Source organism: Ovis aries, chromosome 12 (genome assembly GCF_016772045.2).
Source record: "Ovis aries strain OAR_USU_Benz2616 breed Rambouillet chromosome 12, ARS-UI_Ramb_v3.0, whole genome shotgun sequence".
NCBI lineage: Eukaryota > Metazoa > Chordata > Mammalia > Artiodactyla > Bovidae > Ovis > Ovis aries.
The window spans coordinates 63,279,714-63,303,380 of record NC_056065.1 but is presented as its reverse complement, the minus strand read 5'-3'; the positions used below and the strand labels follow the sequence as shown (position 1 = coordinate 63,303,380).

The window sequence follows — 23,667 nt, the reverse complement described above, 5'->3', positions numbered from 1 at the left end:
TTTTCCAGACATTTTGGCCAATCTGAAATGGACTCTCTGTTCCAATGACTGTGAACTTGCCCATTGGAAAAAGTGACTTCTTGGAACAACTAAGGAAAACAAAAGTCCTTCACTCTGATGTAGAAAAAGAAATGAATAGGGCTGGGTAGAGATTGACCTTCCTTTCCAATTAGGCATTAGTCTATAGGATCTTGGTTTCATCAACTGCACTAGCAGAAGTAACAGCTCTGCATTGCTACGAAGATTTAAGTGGAATATGTCCCTTGAAATGCCCCACATGAAGACTAACACGTAGTGTTCAGCCAATCAATGTTAGCTTCCTCTCCCCATGAAATTACAGCTAACAAAATTTACCATATGCTGTGTGAAATGCTGAAGATTCAAAGATAAATAAGATATATGCTCAGTCCCTATGCAGTGTCTGGTAACCAATAAATAACTATACATAAGGGTAGGCAGCTCAAAGCGTGTTGGGTGACTTCCCTTGTCAGTCTAGTGGCTAAGACTCCAGGCTCCAAATGAAGGGGGTCCAGGTTTGATCCCTGGTCAGGGAACTAGATCAACACATGCTGCAACCAAGCGTTCCTATGCCACGACTAAAAACCCCACATGTTGAAACAAAGACAGAAGATCCCACATGCTACAACTAAGACCTGGCTCAGCCAGATTGAAGAAAAAAAATATCTTGGCAGAAACACACATGTAACAAAGTTATTATAGTAATCATCATAAACAAATAATTGTGATATAATATGAAAAGGTAGGCACAGGGTGCTATGAGACCACAGAGGAAGGACTCTATAACTATTTTTAGGGAAACTGGGGAAGAATAACCAGAGGATGGTTTTGATGGATGAATCAGTTCAGTTCAGTCGCTCAGTCATGTCCAACTCTTTGTGACCCCATGAATTGCAGCACACCAGGCCTCCCTGTCCATCACCAATTCCCAGAGTTCACTCAGACTCACATCCATCGAGTCAGTGATGCCATCCATCCATCTCATCCTCTGTTGTCCCCTTCTCCTCCTGCCCCCAACCCCTCCCAGCATCAGAGTCTTTTCCAATGAGTCAACTGTTCGCATGTGGTGGCCAAAGTACTGGAGTTTTGGCTTCAGCATCATTCCTTCCAAAGAAATCCCAGGGCTGATCTCCTTCAGAATGGACTGGTTGGATCTCCTTGCAGTCCAAGGGACTCTCAAGAGTCTTCTCCAACACCACACTTCAAAAGCATCAATTCTTCGGTGCTCAGCTTTCTTCACAGTCCAACTCTCACATCCATACATGACCACTGGGAAAACCACAGCCTTGACTAGACGGACCTTTGTTGGCAAAGTAATGTCTCTGCTTTTCAATATGCTATCTAGGTTGGTCATAACTTTCCTTCCAAGGGGTAAGCGTCTTTTAATTTCATGGCTGCAGTCACCATCTGCAGTGATTTTGGAGCCCCCCAAAAATAAAGTCTGACACTGTTTCCACTGTTTCCCCATCTATTTCCCATGAAGTGATGGGACCAGATGCCATGATCTTCGTTTTCTGAATGTTGAGCTTTAAGCCAACTTTTTCACTCTCTTCTTTCACTTTCATCAAGAGGCTTTTTAGTTCCTCTTCACTTTCTGCCATAAGGGTGGTGTCATCTGCATATCTGAGGTGATTGATACTTCTCCCAGCAATCTTGATTCCAGCTTGTGTTTCTTCCAGCCCAGCATTTCTTATGATGTACTCTGCATATAAGTTAAATAAGCAGGGTGACAATATACGGCCTTGACGTACTCCTTTTCCTATTTGGAACCAGTCTGTTGTTCCATGTTCAGTTCTAACTGTTGCTTCCTGACCTGTATATAGGTTTCTCAAGAGGCAAGTCGGGTGGTCTGGTATTCCCATCTCTTTCAGAATTTTCCCCAGTTTATTGTGATCCACACAGTCAAAGGCTTTGGCATAGTCAATAAAGCAGAAATAGATGTTTTTCTGGAACTCTCTTGCTTTTTCCATGATCCAGCGGATGTTGGCAATTTGATCTCTGGTTCCTCTGCCTTTTCTAAAACCAGCTTGAACATCTGGAAGTTCACAGTTCACGTATTGCTGAAGCCTGGCTTGGAGAATTTTGAGCATTACTTTACTAGCATGTGAGATGAGTGCAATTGTGCGGTAGTTTGAGCATTCTTTGTCATTGCCTTTCTTTGGGACTGGAATGAAAACTGACCTTTTCCAGTCCTGTGGCCACTGCTGAGTTTTCCAAATTTGCTGGCATATTGAGTGCAGCACTTTCACAGCATCATCTTTCAGGATTTCAAACAGCTCAACTGGAATTCCATCATCTCCACTAGCTTTGTTTGTAGTGATGCTTCCTAAGGGCCACTTGACTTCACATTCCAGGATGTCTGGCTCTAGGTAAGTGATCACACCATGGTGATTATCTTGGTCATGAAGATCTTTTTTGTACAGTTCTTCTGTGTATTCTTGCCACCTCTTAATATTTTCTGCTTCTGTTAGGTCCATACCATTTCTGTCCTTTATCGAGCCCATCTTTGCATGAAATGTTCCCTTGGTATCTCTAATTTTCCTGAAGAGATCTCTAGTCTTTCCCATTCTATTATTTTCCTCTATTTCTTTGCATTGATCTCTGAGGAAGGCTTTCTTATCTCTTCTTGCTATTCTTTGGAACTCTGCATTCAGATGCTTGTATCTTTCCTTTTCTCCTTTGCTTTTCGCTTCTCTTCTTTTCACAGCTATTTGTGAGGCCTCTTCAGACAGCCATTTTGCTTTTTTGCATTTCTTTCCATGGGGATGGTCTTGATCTCTGTCTCCTGTACTATGTCACGAACCTCATTCAATAGTTCATCAGGCATTCTGTCTATCAGATCTAGTCCCTTAAATCTATTTCTCACTTCCACTGTATAATCATAAGGGATTTGATTTAGGTCATACCTGAATGGTCTAGTGGTTTTCCCTACTTTCTTCAATTTGAGTCTGAATTTGGCAATAAGGAGTTCATGATCTGAGCCATAGTCAGCTCCTGGTCTTGTTTTTGTTGACTGTATAGAGCTTCTCCATCTTTGGCTGCAAAGAATATAATCAATATGATTTCGGTGTTGACCATCTGGTGATGTCCATGTGTAGAGTCTTCTCTTGTGTTGTTGGAAGCGGGTGTTTGCTATGACCAGTGCATTTTCTTGGCAAAACTCTATTAGTCTTTGCCCTGCTTCATTCCATATTCCAAGGCCAGATTTGCCTGTTACGCCAAGTGTTTCTTGACTTCCTACTTTTGCATTCCAGTCCCCTATAATGAAAAGGACATCTTTTTTGGGTGTTAGTTCTAAAAGGTCTTGTAGGTCTTCATAGAACTGTTCAACTTCAGCTTCTTCAGTGTTACTGGTTGGCACATAGACTTGGATTAACGTGATATTGAATGATTTGCCTTGGAAATGAACAGAGATCATTCTGTCATTTTTGAGATTTCATCCAAGTACTGCATTTCGGACTCTTTTGCTGACCATGATGGCTACTCCATTTCTTCTAAGGGATTCCTGCCCACAGTAGTAGATATAATGGTCATCTGAGTTAAATTCACCCATTCCAGTCCATTTTAGTTCGCTGATTCCTAGAATGTTGACGTTCACTCTTGCCATCTCCTGTTTGACCACTTCCAATTTGCCTTGATTCATGGACCTGACATTCCAGGTTCCTATGCAATATTGCTCTTTACAGCATCGGACCTTGCTTCCATCACCAGTCACATCCACAACTGGGTATTGTTTTTGCTTTGACTCCATCCCTTCATTCTTTCTGGAGTTATTTCTCCACTGATCTCCAGCAGCATATTGGGCACCTACTGACCTGGGGAGTTCCTCTTTCAGTATCCTATCATTTTGTCTTTTCATACTGCTCATGGGGTTCTCAAGGCAAGAATACTGAAGTGGTTTGCCATTCCCTTCTCCAGTGGACCACATTGTGTCAGACCTCTCCACCATGCCCGCCCATCTTGGGTGGCCCCACAGAGCATGATTTAGTTTCATTAGCTACCCCACGTCCGAGGTCAGGGGAGGCAGCCTAGAGGAGCTACCCCACGTCCGAGGTCAGGGGCGGCGGCCGAGAGCACCAGGCTGCGACAGTGCAGGAGCAGCCGAGAAGAGCTACCCCCGCTGGAGACCAGGGGCGGTGGCCGGGAGGAGCTGCCCCACGCCCAAGGCCAGGGGTGGTGGCCAGGAGGAGAGACCCCAAGTCCAAGGAGCGGTGGCTGCGTGGGTGCCAGAGGGCCTAGAGGAGCTATTCCACGTTCAAGGTCGGGAGGGGCAGTGGGGAGGAGATATCCCTCGTCCAAGGTAAAGGGCAGCAGCTGCGCTTTGCTGGAGCAGCCATGAAGAGATACCCTAAGCCCAAGGTAAGAGAAACCCAAGTAAGATGGTAAGTGTTGCAAGAGGGCAGACACACTGAAACCATATTCACAGAAAACTAGTCAATCTAATCACACTAGGACCACAGCCTTGTCTAACTCAATGACGGATGAATAGACAAGTTCAAATGGAGCAGGGAAAGGAGAGGATGGTGGTAGAAAAAGGCAGAGGATACAAAATGTGTAAAGGCACACAGAGAAGAAAGGGGATGAGGTGTTTTGGGGAAAAGAAATGTAGTAGGAAAGGTAGACTGTAAAGGACTTCCTATGTCATCCCAGGTTCTGGGCTTCAACCAGTTGATGCCGGGCTTCAATGTGCTAAAGAATCATTCAGGGACACTGCTAAAATACAGGTTCTAGTTCAGTGGTGCGTAGCAGCACCCGAGATACTGCATTTCTACCAAGTTCCTATGTGATGTTGGAGCTAACGGTCCATGGACCTTGTGAGTAGCAAGGTTTAGACAAAACTGACTTCGGAGAGAGTCTTAAGAGAGTAAATCTAATTTGTTGTTGTTCAGTTGCCAAGTCATGTCCGACCCTGTGACCTCATGGACTGCAGCAAACCAGGCCTCCCTGTCCCCCACCATCTCCTGGAATTTGCCCAAGTTCATGTTCATCAAATGATTATATTCATTTATTAGGAAACTCATTGGACTACAGTGCGGAGGATGGACTGGAGTTGCAGGTACTCAGAAATTCTTACTTAATGGAGACCACCACACTATCCCTAATAACCTAACACTAGAGAACTCTGGACTCTCAGCATTTGAACGGCCTTAGAGATTATGTGGTTGAATTCTGTCTCCTTACAAAATATGAGAGAACTTTCACAAGGTGAATAGAGCTCCCCAGGGTCAGATAGCTAGTGGTGTCAGTGCTGGGGGTTAGGAACCCAGATATTCTAACTAAAATCTATTTAACCATGTTTTTTTCCTGCCACCTTCCTCACTTTAGGACATCAACTTATGTTCAGAGTTGAATCACTGGAATTCAGCCATTCTGAATTATGGAGGCCATGCTTTAAGAGCCAGGTTAGGAAGCCTCCTATGTTGGTAGGTCACTGGGCAGAATTTCTAGGTGTTAGATTCCATGTGGCTCTTCTTTCTGTCCTGTCTCTTAGAAAACATGTCAGAAAAACAGATTCTCTTGTGGGCAAGTAGGTTAATATCTACCTGCTCTTGGTGGGTGCTCCAAACCTGCTTCATAGCTATAGGAATATTTAGATGGAGCAGAAAGATGGAGAGAAAAGGGAACTGACAAAACTTACATGCCTACTATGTACCATGTACTTACACACATTTTGATTTAATTTAAATTCTTACAAGGCCCTTATAAAAACACATTTTTATTTCACACTTCAGGAAAGAGAGGGTCCTAGAAGAGAAAAGAATTCATGAAAAAAAAAAGGGGAAATAGTGAGTGGAGGCAACAGGGCTAGAAGTATTTGGGAAACACAGAAGGATCCAGAAAAGCAGAGTCATTTTAGTTATCTCTAATATGTGTGGGTCCTGGTATCCCAGGGAAACAGCAGGATAGAGTGAAAACACAGACGCTGCGAGGGTTCCAGATGAACAAGCAGGACTTTGAAGAAAGCCACTTCTAGGCTAAGAGGGATCTGATTAAAAAGGTTAAAGTAGCACCAACCAGATGCAGTGTTCTGAGCTTGCAAACAGGATCTTACTCCATAACAGGAAGTAAATCCTGTCTGCTCATGCAATCACATGACTGCTGTTTTATCGGCCCAACAAGTAGCTGACACATCGAGAAAGAGCTGACTTCAGTCTTTCTTAGAGCTTGTGGAAATGGAGAGGCAACAGAAAAAAAAAAAATGCTATTAACCATGCCATCTCAGCAAGAATTTTACTTAGACCTAGTAAAGATGTGATTTTTTGAGAATCTTAGAAGTGAAAATGTTTGAACTCCAATGGCCTAAGGGAAAACTGATACAGCCAACTCTGAATTAAGAACAGTAAAAGTCATAAGAAATGTCATCCACTTTAAAGGGATAGGGTTAAGGTTTGTAAAAATTCAGTAACAGAAGACCAAAAACAAGTCTCATTTAAAGGCTTATAGAATACGTCATCTTTCATTTATCCCTTATGCCACAGTAGCAATTCAAACTAATTAACCTAAGCACATGCTGACCCTGTGCTAAACACTATTAATGGATTATCTCATTTTAATACTCATAACTCCATAATGTAGGTATGGCTGCAATTAAATGGAGGAAGAAAGGAGAAGCTTTTCTTCTAACATGTCAAAAACAGATCCAGAAGGTGGACAAATCCCCACTGTGTTAATGGTAACATTCAGGGAGGATTTATATACTGCTCATGGATGCCCGGGGCACATGACCACTCTCTGCTAGTACCACCATACTATTCATCTGGAAAACGCTTGCTTGGGTAACAATTTCTCAGCAATCATCTGTTATTACCTCCCTTTTGCAAGCTCCCCATCATTTAACCAATGTTGAAATGAGTCTGTAAAACATGCCTTAAGGGGGCCATCTGGCAGAAACCTTCCCCACTTTCTTCAGGGTAGGACATTTCATCACATCCATGAACAGTCTAGACACAGCTTCTAGAGGCCAGAGCTTGATATCAAATCCTGCTAAAATGAGATTTTCCTCACCCAACTCCACTGGTCTTATTTGGAATGGGCAGGGCTCTGATAAAATGCAAGCAGAATTTTGCTTTGTGGGGCTACGGATACTGGGAGGAAGGGGAGCTGCCATATATTATCTTATCTCCCTCGGCACTGCCTGGGATATAGAGACCTCTTCTCTGACCTGGGCTCAGAGACACTGTAGGGGTGGAAGATGCAGAAGCCAAGCCACCGCTACTATGGAGACCTTTGGATCATTATGGTGGAGAGAGATCCCTTTAGTCCCAAATCATAGTTACCCATGCTCAGTCATCGGCGTGATGGTCGCAGCAACAAGACCTTGCAGCTTCTTCTTTGGGGAGGCCATCAAGTTGCTGAAATGTCTGGAAAACATATAATGTCCTTCCTGTCTTCGAGAAATGTCAATTAATGATAAACTCTGGGGCAAAGTCCATTCCTACACAGTTTAGAACTGTGAAAAATGCTTACAAGTTTACAAACACAGAGCAAACGAGAGGAATGTAAAATGTGAGAGCTTTACACTATAAAGGAGGAAACTATATTTTAAAGACAGCAGAGATGGAGACAAGAGGGTAATGTTTTAGGAAAATACCACTGGAAAGGACTCCCAGCTTATCTATACAGATGACCAAGGCAGTTTGAAACCTCAGAGAGCAGGGATGAAAACCAGCAGAAGAAAGAATATGAACCAAATTCAGCAAGGTCAAATACATCACTCAGGTTGAAATCTGGTCAGGAGAAAAGGGACAGTCTTATGTCTTTTCATAACTTCATATGGTTGAGTAAGAATCTCCCCTAAGACCAGTATTTAAGCCTTAAAAGCCTTCAGTGTGAGCTACATGATTATCATTAGATTTACCTAACTATCCTTTCATATTCTAGTTTTAATCAGTTTTTCCCTGTTTCCCTGGCTTTAGTAAATCACATCACAAATATGACATTCACCTCTTCCCCACTAGACCAAGCTCCCCCATGACGGGAAATAGATTTCATTTGTCTTTGCTTTCCCTGAACTGAGTGCTCTGTTGGACACCTTGTGTTCAATTAAAAAGTGATGGATATGTGAGTGATTGGGCTTCCCTGGTGGCTCAGATGGTAAAGAGTCTGCCTGCAGTGCGGGAGACCCAGGTTCAATCCCTGGGTCAGGAAGATCCCCTGGAGAAGGAAATGGCAACCCACTCCAGTACTCTTGCCTGGAAAATCCCATGGATGGAGGAGCCTGGCAGGCTACAGTCCATGGGGTCGCAAAGAGTTGGACACAACTGAGTGACTTCACTTTCTTCTTTCTATGTGAGTGATTGAATGAGGTGTCCAGATTGTAGCTGGATGATTACTTCCACAGAGATCTCTGCTGAGACAATGAACCTCACAAACACTCATTTGGGGTAAAAGGATCCCTCACCACCCGGCTGAGAATGTACCTGCTCATAACCAGCATAAAAAAAGCCAAGAAGTTGCCCAAAACAGGCAAAGAGAGGCATCAAGCATCCTGGTTAATAGCCTAGATGCCACAGGAGGCTACCTGGTTCATCTCCCACCTCTGCCATTTAACTACTTCCAGAAGCACTATTAATTTTTGAGCTGGAGGACATGAAAATTTGAAGGCACACATGCAAAGTCTAACAATTGAAGAAGAAAATAAAACATAATCAGACAGTATTTGGTGACAATTATACAAAAGATGTTTGGCTTCGTGAAAAGTTAGTGATGTCTACAATTAACAAGAGAGAGTATATTATAGTTCTGAAGTGAAAGTGAAGTCGCTCAGTCGTGTCCGACTCTTTGCGACCCCGTGGACTGTAGCCTACCAGGCTTCTCTGTCCATGGGATTCTCCAGGCTAGAATACTGGAGGGGGTTACCATTTCCTTCTCCAGGGGATCTTCCCGACTCAGGGATCGAACCCGGGTCTCACGCATTGGTGGCAGACGCTTTAACCTCTGAGCCACAGGGATGCCCCATTATAGTTCTGAGGTCACTTTTAAAAACCAAATGCCAGACTCCCTGGTGGTGCAACAGGTAAGAATCCACCTGCCAACACAGAGGACATAGGTTCGATCCCTGGTCCGCGAAGATTCCATGTGCTTTAAAACTAAGCCTGTGCACATCCACTGAGCCTGAGCTCTAGAGTCCCAAAGCTACAACTCGAGCCTGTGCTTCGCAACAAGAGAAGCCACTGCAATGAGAAGCCGGCACGCCCGCAAGGAAGAGGAGCCTCCCCATGCTCGCCACAACTAGAGAAAGTCCACGCATAGCAACAAAGACCTAGAGCACCAAAAAAAAGAAAACAAAAAAACACCAATGCCCACTATGCTTACATTTGACCCACATAATGTAATATTATGGACTATCCTATTGTGTTCATTTTTTATAACTGTTAATCTCATCTCCCCAGATAGGAGCATAAACTTCCAGAGTACAGAGATCACTTCTACTTTTTCTGTATCCCCTAAGATCCTGGCTCAAGTGAGCTCTTGAAGCTAGAAACAGGGCAGAACAAGGACAAAAACATGAAAGGGTACAGGTGGCAAAACATATTGTTTTTGTGGCTGGCCAATGGTGATACCTCCCCTTACAAAGAGATACATCCCTGGTGAGCTCTGCTCCTGAAATTAAGCCCAAAGCCTTCGAGTAGTTTTGCTCTGAAAGGGGTTTTGCTACTGAAGGGCAACAAAGGGAACCTTACCAGATATAAAGGCTACTAGGATTTCTCTGACTTCTCCTAGTTTGAAGATGCCACTAAATCCTGTTGGAAGTTTTGAAAGAGAAATGTAATCACCTGGCCCATGGGGAAAATGCAAGGTCAAGAACACAAGACCCTGTCTACCCCAGAGGAAGGTCTGAGCACCAAACGAGGCTGACGCTGCGTCCACTGCACGCCGTCAACTGCATGCATCCTCCTCCTGCACGCATCTCAACTCAGGACAGCCTAAAGCAAACCTGCCATCTGACCATCTAAACACTGTCTTCGTTTGCTCCTTACAGTAGCAGGGTTAGAGCTCTAGGTCTGGAGTCAGACTTCCTGTGTCCACATCCTGGCTCCACCACTTACCAGCTGGGTGACCTCAGGACTACTATTTAACCTCTCTGTGCTTCAGGTTCCCCTTCAGTAAACGGGGATAATAGTAATCACTTTTCATAGGGGTGCTGAGAGAATTACATGAATAGTCTTGCCTGGTGACTATAGGAGAGAATAGGCAGCTTTCCTTTATCAGCACCGTTTCCTGTCATCTCAGCTCCGTCCGCACCACCTCCCCAACCCTGGCTACTCTTTTCTATTCAGGGACTAAGTCATTTCCTTTCCATCTGTTATCTTCTTTCCCTGCAACCCTTCCCGCTCCCCTTACTGTCCCTCTCATAACTTACACATCGTTAATCACCTCTTATCTAGACCAATGGGCACAACTCCATATTAAAGGGGCTCAAGAAGGTTCAAGAGATAAAAGTTCAGAGAGCTAGGTTCCATATCAAGTCTCCTAGAGGCCGTACACTCTAGATTTCCATATTCTTGTGCTTTCAGCTGCATTTATTTCGTATTTAGGGCAGTTACAAGGATATTCTTAGGATGGTCAAAAGCCTGGACTGGCAAGATAGAAAGACTTATCTATCTATCAATGTCTCAGATTAAGCACACTTAAATACAGCTTGCTTTGTTAAAAGATATGAGGCTTGGGATAAGAGTTGGGAATCACTGTCCTAACCCCAACTCTCTTCTCCAACATAGGCAGGCCACCAGATTAACCTAGTAGCTCAGACATTTCTGATCTTGATTTGGCCCTGCTCAGAAAACACTAACTTCTTCCTGGCTTCCACGGGACAAATACCCAATTTCCTGGTCTATTGTCTCTGCAGAGATCTCCCCACACCTGAAGTGCCCCAGTCCAACTGGTCCCTGGTGCTCTGTTGCAACCGACCTTGTCCTGGCTCGCCTGTTCTCCCACCCAGAATGGCAGTATCTCCCATTTCAGCCCCTTCAGTATAACCAACTTTTGGAACTCACCTTAAATATGAGAGGACATTCTCTGATCCCCTAAATGAAAATAATTTCTTACCCTTTAGAATTCCCTCAAACATTTGCTTTTCATTAAAAACTACATCAGAGATAGGTAGTTCTGGCTCTTCTTTTCCAGTGTAAGCCGTCAGGGGGCAAGAAGGGTTCAAAAATCTATCTTTGTGCGGAGCAATACACTAAATAAATGAACAGTTTGCTGGCTTTAGAAACCGTGAAAATGCTTCAGGAAGTGAAGTGAAGTAAAAATTGCTCAGTCTCATCTGACTCTTTGCGACCCCATGGTCCATGGGGTTCTCCAGGCCAGAATACTGGAGTGGGTAGCCTTTCCCTCCTCCAGGGGACCTTCCCAACCCAGCGATCGAACCCAGGTCTCCTGCATTGCAGGCGGATTCTTTACCAGCTGAGTCACAAGGGAAAATAAATGAGCAAAGTTTACTGGCTTTGCAAACTGTGAAACTGCTTCAGGAAGAGATGGAGTTAAAAAAAAAAAAATCACAACCCTGGTAACTGAGAATGATCCGTATTTTGTAAATAGGAGTATTTAGAATATCATTACTTAAACACTTATTATTCTGGAAATCTTAACACCTCTTTCCACAGACAAGAATCCTTAGTGCAAAGAATTCAAGCTGCCTAAGTCAAGCTCTCTTAAAGGAACAAAGTTAAAAAAATCGCTGGGGGAGGAAGAGGAAGATGCAGTTCTAGGCGTGGAGAGTCACTCGAAAGACAGAAATAGAGAAACTAAACACACAAAAATGCAGAAATACAGCGTCCCATCAAATGAAGGGACTGTATCACACTTAATTCCTAAACTCTCTTCTCCCCAGTGGCTGACTCTGATCATTTTAAAAAAAGGATCCTTGAGGCCCGGCTCTGCGGTCTGGACAGAACCTAGCGGAGTGGGTCCCCCTTTCCGTCTGTTCGTCCGTCCGGACTACCCCCGGGCCGGGAGGGTGTCGCGTTCACGCTCCCCCAGACTCCATTTCCCAGCTCCCCAGCCTTGACCTTTGCGTCCGGCCGTCACGGTCTCACGCACCCCCGAGTCCGCTCCCCGCCGCCCCTCTGCGCTCATTCCCTGTCTGTTGGTCTCCATGCGTCCGTCCGTCGGTGCGTCCGTCCACGCCGCCCGGCCGCGCTCACCCAGCCGCCGCGAGGCCGCCTGCGCCGCTGCGCTCCGGCTCCCAGGGGCGTTCTTTATCGCGGCAGCCGCGCACCACGTGCCCGCCCCGCCCGGCCCGGGAGCTGCAGTTCCTCCCGCGCCGCCCGCGGCGCAAGGCCGGGCGCACAGGTGGAGTTCCCTCTTCCCGGGGTGCCCCCGCCAACGCCGGGGTCTGGCTGCGCAGAGGGGCGCAGCTCCGGCTCCCCAACAGTTGTGAGCAGCTGGGTTCTCCGAGCGCGCGCTCATCCGGTCCATCCTGCACCTCCCCTCAGGTGCAGCCACACCTATCTTTTCTTTTTCATCTGCTGGGCTGGTTCTTCCCCTTCTGGGCTCCTTTCTGTGTTAACCTGCCTTCTGCCCGAGGCCCTGCAACAAAGGATTTGGAAATTCGGGCTGCTGTTCTAGAAGCCTGCTGAGAACACTGCCTGCCCCTTGGGGATTCCCTGATCTTCCAGCTCCAGCTGCTGCCCCAACCCCGCAGGTTCTCCTGTTAGAAAGAGATACACCTAGAGATTGTTGTCATACTGAGTGAAGTGAGTCAGAAAGACAAATATCACATGATGTTGCGTATAAGTGGAATCTAAAAAAATGGTAAAATGAACTAATTTGTGAAACAGAGATAGAGTCAGTTAGAGAACACAAACTTGCGGGTTACAAGGAGGGAAAGGGAGGAGTGATAAATGGGGAGATTGGGACTAACACATACACATACACACTACTATATATAAAATAAATAACTAATAAGGACCTACTGTATAACACAGGGAACTCTATTCAGTACTCTGTAATGACCTAAATGGGAAAGGAATCTTAAAAAAAAAAAAAAGATATATGTATAGGTATAAATGATTCACTGAAACTAACGCAACATTATGAATCAGTATATTCCAGTTTTTAAAAAGAGATGAACGGATATTAAAAGCAGATTTGTTACTAATGCGACAGCTTTTCTGGCTTATTCTGGAGAACAATTGAAAGAATTTGGAAAGAAAAAGTATTTTTAACCAAAATACCTCTACTTATAGAAATGTCAAAGAGTTTATTTTCTAATATTAAGTGCTGTGTTAATAAATCAGAAACACAACCATAAGCAAGTCCCTCAGCTTTCTCTTGCTGATGTGAATTAACCTCAGTTTTCCATAAAAGGCAATGGGCAATGCTAAATACGCATTTAGAAAAAATGAATTTCCTGAAGTGCTTTCTAGTTTGCAAAGTGCTTTTAAATCCATTAGGATAGGTCTTTTGTTGCACGTTGCACCAGAAATTAATTCGTTCAGTTCAGTCGCTCAATCTTGTCCGACTCTTTGTAACCCCATGAACTGCAGCACGCCAGGCCTCCCTGTCCATCACCAACTCCCAGAGTTCACTCAAACTCACGTCTATCGAGTCAGTGATGCCATCCAGCCATCTCATCCTCCGTTGTCCCCTTCTCCTCCTGCCCCCAATCCCTCCCAGCATCAGAGTCTTTTCCCATGAGTCAACTCTTCGCATGTGGTGGCCAAAGTACTGGAGCTTCAGCTTTAGCATCATTCCTTCCAAAGAAATCCCAGGGTTGATCTCCTTCAGAATGGACTGGTTGGATCTCCTTGCAGTCCAAGGGACTCTCAAGAGTCTTCTCCAACACCACACTTCAAAAGCATCAGTTCTTCGGCGCTCAGCTTTCTTCCCAGTCCAACTCTCACATCCATACATGACCATTGGAAAAACCATAGCCTTGACTAGACAGACCTTTGTTGGCAAAGTAATGTCTCTGCGTTTGAATATGCTGTCCAGGTTGGTCATAACTTTCATTCCAAGGAGCAAGCCTCTTTTAATTTCATGGCTGCAGTCACCATCTGCAATGATTTTGGAGCCCAGAAAAATAAAGTCAGCCACTGTTTCCCCATCTATTTGCCATGAAGTGATGGGACCAGATGCCATGATCTTTGTTTTCTGAATGCTGAGCTTTAAGCCAACTTTTTTCACTCTCCTCTTTCACTTTCATCAAGAGGCTTTTTAGCTCCTCTTCACTTTCTGCCATAAGGGTGGTGTCATCTGCATATCTGAGGTTATTGATATTTCTCCTGGCAATCTTGATTCCAGCTTGTGCTTCTTCCAGCCCAGCTTTTCTCATGATGTGCTCTGCATAGAAATTAAATAAGCAGGGTGACAATATACAGCCTTGATGTACTCCTTTTCCCATTTGGAACCAGTCTGTTGTTCCATGTCCAGTTCTAACTGTTGCTTCCTGACCTGCATATAGGTTTCTCAAGAGGCAGGTCAGGTGGTCTGGTATTCCCATCTCTTGGAGAATTTTCCATAGTTTATTGTGATCCACACAGTCAAAGGCTTTGGCATAGTCAATAAAGCAGAAATAGATGTTTCTCTGGAACTCTCTTGCTTTTTCAACGATCCATCGGATGTTGGCAATTTGATCTCTGGTTTCTCTGCCTTTCCTAAAACCAGCTTGAACATCTGAAAGTTCATGGTTCACATATTCCTGAAGCTTGGCTTAGAGAATTTTGAGCATTACTTTTACAGCATGTGAGGTGAGTGCAATTGTGTGGTAGTTTGAGCATTCTTTGGCATTACCTTTCTTTGGAATTGGAATGAAAACTGACCTTTTCCAGTCCTGTGACCATTGCTGAGTTTTCCAAATTTTCTGGCATATTGAGTGCAGCACTTTCACAGCATCATCTTTCAGGATTTGAAGTAGCTCAACTGGAATTCCATTGCCTCCATTAGCTTTGTTCGCAGTGATGCTTCCTAAGGCCCACTTGACTTCACATTCCAGGATGTCCAGCTCTAGGTGAGTGTGAGTGATCACACCTTTGTGATCATCTGGGTCATGAAGATCTTTTTTGTATAGTTCTTCTGTGTATTCTTGCCACCTCTTATTAATGAATTCATAAAACAATCCTATATGGTGGGTACCATTTTTTTGAAGTCATACATTACAGATGAGGATGCATTCTCCCATTTTACAGATCAGAAACAGGAGTTTAAAAAGCTTAAGTGATTTGCCAAAGGCTATAGAACCAGTGAGCAGTTGAGTTGTGATTTGATTTCTAGTTATCTGGGAGCTGATACTATTAATTGCTACTGTGTTATCCTGCAAAAAAGGAAGGAAGAGTCCTAGTTACATCTGTTTGTTTCATTATGTTAAAAAGAATATTATATCCCAATGGGACAATGTTAGTATTTTTTTTCAAGGTCACGCTTGAAGACATTTTTTTAATTTCATTGCTTTTCATTTTTGGCTGTGCTGGGTCTGTTGCTGCTCGGGGTTTTCTCCAGTGGCACCACTCTAGCGGTGCATGGGCTGCTCATTGCGGTGGCTTCTCTTGTTGCGGAAAGTGGGCTTTAGGTATATGGGCTTCGGTAGTTGTGGCTGCTAGGCTCTAGAGCACAGGCTCAGTAGTTGTGGCTCTCGGGCTTAGTTGTTCCACAGCATGTGGGATCTTCCCAGTGCAGGGATCGAATCCAGTCTCCTGCCTTGGCAGAAAGATTCTTCACCACTACCAAGGAAGCGCTCAAGTCACACTTTAATAGATGAAAAATTAAGTACCCGAAAGATGTTAATCAGTAGGATTGATATTGCCAGCCAATAAGCCAATATTCTGAATGTATTTGATATAAATATTTTATAAATAACTATGTTTATTTATTGGAGAAGGAAATGGCAACTCACTCCAGTATTCTTGCCTGGGGAATCCCATGGACAAAAGAGCCTGGAGGGCTACAGTCCACAGGGTCACGGAGAGTTGGACACGACTGGGGTGACTTAGCATATGTTTATTTATATAAATATATAAATATATAAATGTTTATATAAATTTGGTGCATGCATGCCAAGTCACTTACGTGCTAAGTCGCCCTAGTCATTTCTGACTCTGTGTGACCCTATAGACTGCAGCCTACCAAACTCCTCTGTCCATGGGATTCCCCAGGCAAGAATACTGGAGCAGGTTACTATGCCCTCCTCCAGGGGATCTTCTCAACCCAGGGGTCTGCGGGGGATCGAGACCAGCCACAACGGAAGGAGCATAGGCAGGGGGAAGGGGCGGAGCAGAAGGAGATTTAGCATTGTTACTAGGAAGCTTGATTCCTGAGTTCTGTAAAGCAATAGTGAGGTTTTTTAAACATTCAACCAATTCATCTTTAGATGTTGACGCCCCCTTTTCTTGTGCTAAAAAACCCCAATCTTCTTGATGGTATTTAGCAGCTTCTTCGTCTAATTCCGCCTCATCTGTGGATGAAAGTAAATCATCATTATCCGAAGGACGCAATAAGTTAGAAAATGGAGGATCGCCTTCAACTCCCTCGGGAACAGCATACCTGGGTTCCGAATCAGGAACATGGAGAGGATCTTCTTCCTGTTTTAATAAATTTCCTAAACGTTTTAATTCATCATTATCAAAGTCCAGGCAATCACGAATTAGTGTCCAAAAGGATAAAGTTTCGACAGGGATTTTTTCAGGGCCATGTAAAGTATAATGAGTCCGAATTTGTTCCCCTACCTTCTTCCATGTTTCTAAATTTACTGTACCTTCTCTGGGGAACCAAGGGCAAACTTCCTCGATGAATGAAAGAAAATTGATTAATTTAGGTTTAGAAACAGTAATTCCCCGATGTTTTAACATTACAGATAACATGTGTACAAACAATTGACGACTATGCGTCTGTCCCATATTTATACTCTCAACTATATACCTTACTACTCCTCCTCAATTTAATTCACTTGTATACTCATATACTCACTCTTTTCAATTAATAAGAGTAGTGGCGAGGAAAACTGTCGAAGTCGAGCCCCACGTTGGGCGCCACCTGCCGCGGCCAGCACAAGCAAGAGTCGCACCTGCACAGGGAGAGAACGGAGCGTCCCCGCTAAGAAAATAAGAGAGAGACAAAAGATGGGGTTGAGAGGATCAGCCCAAAATGGCTGATGCCTTGCTTTATTGTGCTGCAGTATATATAGGGTAAAGTACGTGACTTATGACATTCACAAGGTTGTTTTTAATCTCAAGATACAATCACCAGACCCTTACCATTGTATACAGAACACAATCAGATAACCTATCTTCTATGAAGTATACATAATAAGATAATCTATCTTCTAGGAAATGTTGCCGAAACGAAACATCTTGGAGCCTTAAGGGCTATAAAAATTCTTGAGGGTGGCGGGACAGGGAGCTTAGGAACATGCCTAAGGCTCTGCATACCTGCCGAGCAGCTCCCAAGACTTAACCCTTCACGGGTCGTCCCCCGCAGGGTTGAACCCGCATCTCCTGCATTGGCAGGTGGGTTCTTTACCACTAGGGCCGCCAAGCAATTCCTTATTAGAATGTGTTAGGGTTTGCTAAGAAGCAGATGCTAACATGGAATTTGATGTGCAGGAGATTTTCAGAGGGAAGTAGCAAGGGAAGGCAGGAAGAGCCTTTAGGTTGTCATGGAGCTCTGATACCTCTGGAAGGAGAAGGAAAGAAAGAGGGTTGGGTGGGAAAAATCTCGTTAGAATGAGGGAGAGGTGTGCATATCCCAATATCCACCAACTGCTCTGAAGAAACTCACAGCCTCAACTATGAACTGTGGGAAAGGCATATATATATATATATATATATATATACATATACACCTGTGTAAAGATATTAAGAAGCGCTGAGAGGAGACTCCATGTGGATTGGTTGAGTATGTGTGTGTGTTAGTAAGTGTGTGTATGATGAGGCAAGAGAGTCTCAGGGAGGTCTCCCTAGGGGAAGGTGACACCTAAGTTCAGTCTTAGACACTTGAGTAGGCCTTAGAAGAAGGGAGAGGCAAAAAAACCCAAAAAACAAAAAACACCCCACTACGGGCTTCAAGTCCTCTGACACTTTTCTTTTTTAAAAACTTTTTTATTTTGTAAAAATAAATATATAATTTTCACAATTATATAATTGTGGGATATAATTATCACAATTAACAATGTGATAGTTTCAGGTGAACAGCAAAGGGACTCAGCTATACATATGCATGTATCCACTCTCCCCCAAACACCCCTCCCATCCAGGCTGCCACATGACATTGGGCAGAGTTCCCTGTGTTATACAATAGGTCCTTGTTGGTTATCCATTTTAAATATGGCAATGTGTACACATCCATCCCAAACTCCCTAACTATCACTGCCCACCCTGACACTTTTCTGATGAGTGGCAAGGACTCTGTGACATTTCATCTCTTGTTATCCAGTGTTATCTAATTACCTTCATTAACTTTTTGTGCTTTTATTTTCTGCCCTGTACGAACAAAACTAGTGGAGGTGGTGGAATTCCAGTTGAGCTGTTTCAAATCCTGAAAGGTGATGTTGTGAAAATGCTGCACGCAATATGCCAGCAAATTTGGAAAACTCAGCAGTGGCCACAGGACTGGAAAAGGTCAGTTTTCATTCCAATTCCAAAGAAAGGCAGTGCCAAAGAATGCTCAAACTACCGCATAATTACACTCATCTCACATGCTAGTAAAGTAATGCTCAAAATTCTCCAAGCCAGACTTCAGCAATATGTGAACCGTGAACTTCCTGATGTTCAAGCTGGTTTTAGAAAAGGCAGAGAAACCAGAGATCAAATTGCCAACATCCGCTAGATCATCGAAAAAGCAAGAGAGTTCCAGAAACACATCTATTTCTGCTTTATGGACTATGCCAAAGCCTTTGATTGTGTGGATCACAATAAACTGTGGAAAATTCTCCAAGAGATGGGAATACCAGACCACCTGACCTGCCTCTTGAGAAACCTATATACAGGTCAGGAAGCAACAGTTAGAACTGGACATGGAACAACAGATTGGTTCCAAATAGGAAAAGGAGTACATCAAGGCTGTATATTGTCACCCTGCTTATTTAGCTTATATGCAGAGTACATCATGAGAAAAGCTGGGCTGGAAGAAGCACAAGCTGGAATCAAGATTGCCAGGAGAAATATCAATAACCTCAGATATGCAGATGACACCACCCTTATGGCAGAAAGTGAAGAGGAGCTAAAAAGCCTCTTGATGAAAGTGAAAGAGGAGAGTGAAAAAAGTTGGCTTAAAGCTCAACATTCAGAAAACAAAGATCATGGCATCTGGTCCCATCACTTCATGGGGAATAGATGGGGAAACAGTAGAAACAGTGTCAGACTTTATTTTGGGGGGCTCCAAAATCACTGCAGATGGTGATTGCAGCCATGAAATTAAAAGACGCTTACTCCTTGGAAGGAAAGTTATGACCAACCTAGATAGTATATTCAAAAGCAGAGATATTACTTTACTGACTAAGGTCCGTCTAGTCAAGGCTATGGTTTTTCCAATGGTCATGTATGGATGTGAGAGTTGGACTGGGAAGAAGGCTGAGCCCCGAAGAAATGATGCCTTTGAAGTGTGGTGTTGGAGAAGACTCTTGAGAGTCCCTTGGACTGCAAGGAGATCCAACCAGTCCATTCTGAAGGAGATCAGCCCTGGGATTTCTTTGGAAGGAATGATGCTAAAGCTGAAGCTCCAGTACTTTGGCCACCTCATGCAAAGAGTTGACTCATGGGAAAGGACTCTGATGCTGGGAGGGATTGGGGGCAGGAGGAGAAGGGGACGATGGAGGATGAGATGGCTGGATGGCATCACCAACTCGATGGACGTGAGTCTGAGTGAACTCCGGGAGATGGTGATGGACAGGGAGGCCTGGCGTGCTGCAATTCATGGGGTTACAAACAGTCGGACATGACTGAGTGACTGAACTTAACTGACTGAGCACCACTGTGAGGTGCTCGAAGCAGGCATCGGGGCCCATTTCTTTGTTTTCATGCGGTGCAGAGAGCACAGTGTCTGTCCACATGGAGGCCAGACACTTGGTGATTCAGAGAAAAGAGCCCGAGACTCTGGAGCACTGTAATTGATCAGAATGGCCACAGGCTCCATCTTTGGAGCAGGAGGTGGAGTCATATTACAAGCTCCTGAACTGCCGACTGTGGGTAAATGGTAATTTCCCCCAAAGGTGGCCCTTTTCTTCTTGTGAGGTTGTTGAAAGGTGCTAGTGCCAATTTCAACATATTTGTGCCAGTAGGGCTTTGATTACTTTGCTAGAATGGCTCACAGAACTCAGAGAAACATACAACTCAGGCATAGCCAGATGGAAGAGATGTTACGGCAAGGCATGGAAAGAGGGTAAGGAGATTTTTTCCATGCCCTCACCACGCTGACCACTCTCCAAGTAAAACCGAATGGGGCCCTGTGGGGCCCCAGGGCATGGAGGCCTCTGTTTTGTCCCCCATTTCTCAAAAGAAATTGGGCTTCCCTGGTGGCTGAGATGGTAAAGAATCCACCTGCATTGTGGGAGACCTGGGTTAGATCCCTGGGTTAGGAAGAGTCCCCTGGAGGAGGGCATGGAAACCCACTCCAGTATTCTTGCCTGGAGAATCCCATGGACAGAGGAGTCTGGCAGGCTGCAGTCCATGGGGTCGAAAAGAGTCGGACACGACTGAGTGACTAAGCACGTTGCGCAAGACTCCAGCCTCCATGACCTTCCTTGAGTTACAAAGGGCAGATATGAACAGTTGCTAATCAAGGGAGAAGCAGCCAAGGAATCACCTGAGGCAAGATCAATGAGAAGTTTGTGAAGATTAGGAGACCCATCGCCTGAGGCCCTGCACACACCCTCAGCTTGTCAGAGACCTCACCCTTGGGAGTTACAAGACTCCAAGTCAGATCCTCCTGGGTAGGGACATAGTTTTGCAAGGCAGGATCCCACTGTGTCCTCCTTTACCTGGCAAAGTAATAAAGCTCTTCTTTTCTACCCCTTCAGATTCTGTCTTCTCATTTCTATTCAGCACTCGTGAACAGAGACCAGTTCAGTTCAGTTGCTTAGTCATATCTGACTCTTTGTAACCCCAAGGATTGCAGCACCCCAGGCTTCCCTATTCATCACCAACTCCTGGAGCTTGCTCAGACTCATGTCTATCGAGTCGGTGATGCCATCCAACCATCTCATCCTCTGGCATCCCCTTTTCCTCCTGCCTTCAATCTTTCCCAGCATCAGGGTCTTCCAATGAGTCAGTTCTTCACATCAGGTGGCCAAAATATTGGAGTTTCAGCTTCAGGATCAGTCCTTCCAATGAATATTCTGGACTGATTTCCTTTAGGATTGACTGGTTGCAGTCCAAGAGACTCTCAAGAGGCTTCTCTTGCTGGGGTCCAGCCCCGGTGGATCCAGGGTGATTCGAAGGTGGGGGGACGGAGTCGGCGTCTTTGGAAAAATACATATTTAATCACAGATATAGAGAGATTAGAAATGGATAGTGTAGCAGGAAGATTAGTGGAGAAAAGGAGGCTGAATAACTTGGATTACGTGGAATAGCATCCATGCTCCAGATGGGAATTCAGCCAGAAAAACGGGAGCAAGAAAGAAGCGACATGGGGGAATCAGTCTTTCCGGAAACTGATCCGATCCTTTATTTTTGGGTTTGCTTGTATACCTTTTGTTACACATAGGGATGAATACAGAGTCACGTGGGGGTCAGCAGTCCTGACCTTTGTCAAAATCAGGTGCTTCACATAAATGTATAAAAAAAAAAGGTCTTAGGGATATTACATCATCTTCTGGCCATGAGTGAGACCTGCTTACATTTTATGATCCTTTCTTTCTGATAACCAAAAAAACTTATTTCTTCCAAGGGTGTTTTTTCTTAAACCAGGCACCACCCTCCAAATAAAGTTACATTCCTATAGGGTGAGGGTGTAGTGAGTTACAAGCAAGAAAGGAATTTATTTAACCCAAGGTTAACATGATTAGTCTTAAAGGTTAACACTTATTTCTCATATATGCTTAAAGGTTAATACTTATTTCTCCTATATGTTAGTTATATTCATTATAAGAGTAGGGAACATGGAGATTTAGCAGCAAACATCAGCCCAACAAATGAAAATCCTTTCACCAATGCTCCCCTTAAGATCTATTTAGTCTTAAGATATGATAAAGTTACATTCTTACACAGCAAGGACACAGTGATATATAACAAAGTACAGTGATCTATTACAAAAGAGAAAATCCATTAACTCAAAAAGTCTAGTATTGCTAACATCAAAAACTACCATATTTCCTTTGCTATATTCCAAATACATTGATTAATATATTCCCAGGTACCTAAGGATATAGAGGCCTGGCGGCGATCATTGACTCAACAAGAAGAAAAAGTCCTATGCTAATTAAGACTCTCAAAATACTCCAAAACTCTCTGTGCTGTTTATGGTTGAGAGGTAGTAAACAATCATGTGCCTAGTGGCAGCAGTAAGGATAATCCTGTCACACAAGCTAGTCTGTCAGCAGAGAGGTTTGACCTGAGACATCCTTGTCCCACCCAGAGCAGGGAATCAGCAGCAATTATTGACACAACAAATGAAGAGACCCTTCACCAATATAATTCCTAACCAACTATACTAATAATTTCTAACTCCCCAAAATAATTTGCCTTTAGTAAGTCTAAAACATCTCGTGCCTCTCAGGTTGGGAGGCTGTAAGCAATCACATGTGGCCGGACAAACCTATACAAGTGGGCTAGATAACCTTCAGAGGAGTCCGTAAGCTGAAACACTCTTGTCACGCCCAAGAATTTTTATCGCCTTGGAGCTGCACGTTTACTCCTTCTCCAAGAGAAACGGTTATGGGGGAGAGCCCCTGTAAAGTCAGAGGTGTAGGTGAGAGCATAAAACAGACTCTGGTTTTGGGGTTAGATGCTCGGGAACAGGGGGTTTCCTGAGGCTTGATCACGCCTTTGCGTATGCCAAGCCTCCTTCCTCATGACCTTTGCCATGGGCGGAATTCCTCACGCTGGCCCCCGGCATTCTCTAACACCACAGTTCAAAAGCATCAATTCTTCAGTGATCAGCTTTCTTTATAGTCCAGCTCTTACATCCATACATGACCACTGGAAAACCATAGCCTTGACTAGATGGACCTTTGTTGGCAAAGTAATGTCTCTGCTTTAAAAAAAAAATTATTTAATTGGAGTCTAATTACTTTACAGTATTGTATTGGTTTTGCCATACATCAACATGAATCTGCCATGGGTGTACACGTGTTCCCCATCCTGAACCCCCCTCCACCTCCCTCCCCGTACCATCCCTCTGGATCATCCCAGTGCACCAGCCCCAAGCATCCTGTATCCTGCATCAAACCTGGACTGGCAATTTGCTTCTTGTATGATATGTTTCAATGCCATTCTCCCAAATCATCCCACCCTTGCCCTCTCCCACAGAGTCCAAAAGACTTTTCTATACATCGGTGTCTCTTTTGCTGTCTCTCATACAGGGTTATCATTACCATCTTTCTAAATTACATATATATGCGTTAGTATACTGCTTTTAATATGCTGTCTAGGTTGGTCATAGCTTTTCTTCCAAGGAGCAAGTGTCTTTTAATTTCATGGCTGCAGTCACCATCTGCAGTGATTTGCTCTTATCACTTAGGAATTCCAAGGGTGTTAGGCCCTCCATACCAGGAAC

The 23,667-nt window shown here is 44.2% G+C and overlaps 1 protein-coding gene across 19 annotated transcripts in view; it reads right to left on the bottom strand.

Moving 5' to 3' along the window:
- Positions 1-12,196, bottom strand: part of NPL (N-acetylneuraminate pyruvate lyase) — a 43,933-nt gene extending 31,737 nt beyond the window's left edge. For 5 of the 19 annotated variants that reach the window (XM_042229174.2, XM_042229176.2, XM_042229180.2 and 2 more), the window contains exons 1-2: positions 12,064-12,196; positions 7,296-7,402 (exon numbers count right to left, since the gene is read on the bottom strand). In XM_042229174.2, coding sequence (XP_042085108.1) covers positions 7,296-7,402; positions 12,064-12,120 — 164 coding nt within the window. In that variant the 5' untranslated portion in view covers positions 12,121-12,196. Of the gene's footprint in view, positions 1-7,295; positions 7,403-9,701; positions 10,969-11,015 lie in introns of those variants that run through there. The other 14 variants (XM_042229177.2, XM_060396188.1, XM_060396193.1 and 11 more) reach the window with 8 other exon arrangements.
- Positions 12,197-23,667: the final 11,471 nt, after the last annotated feature.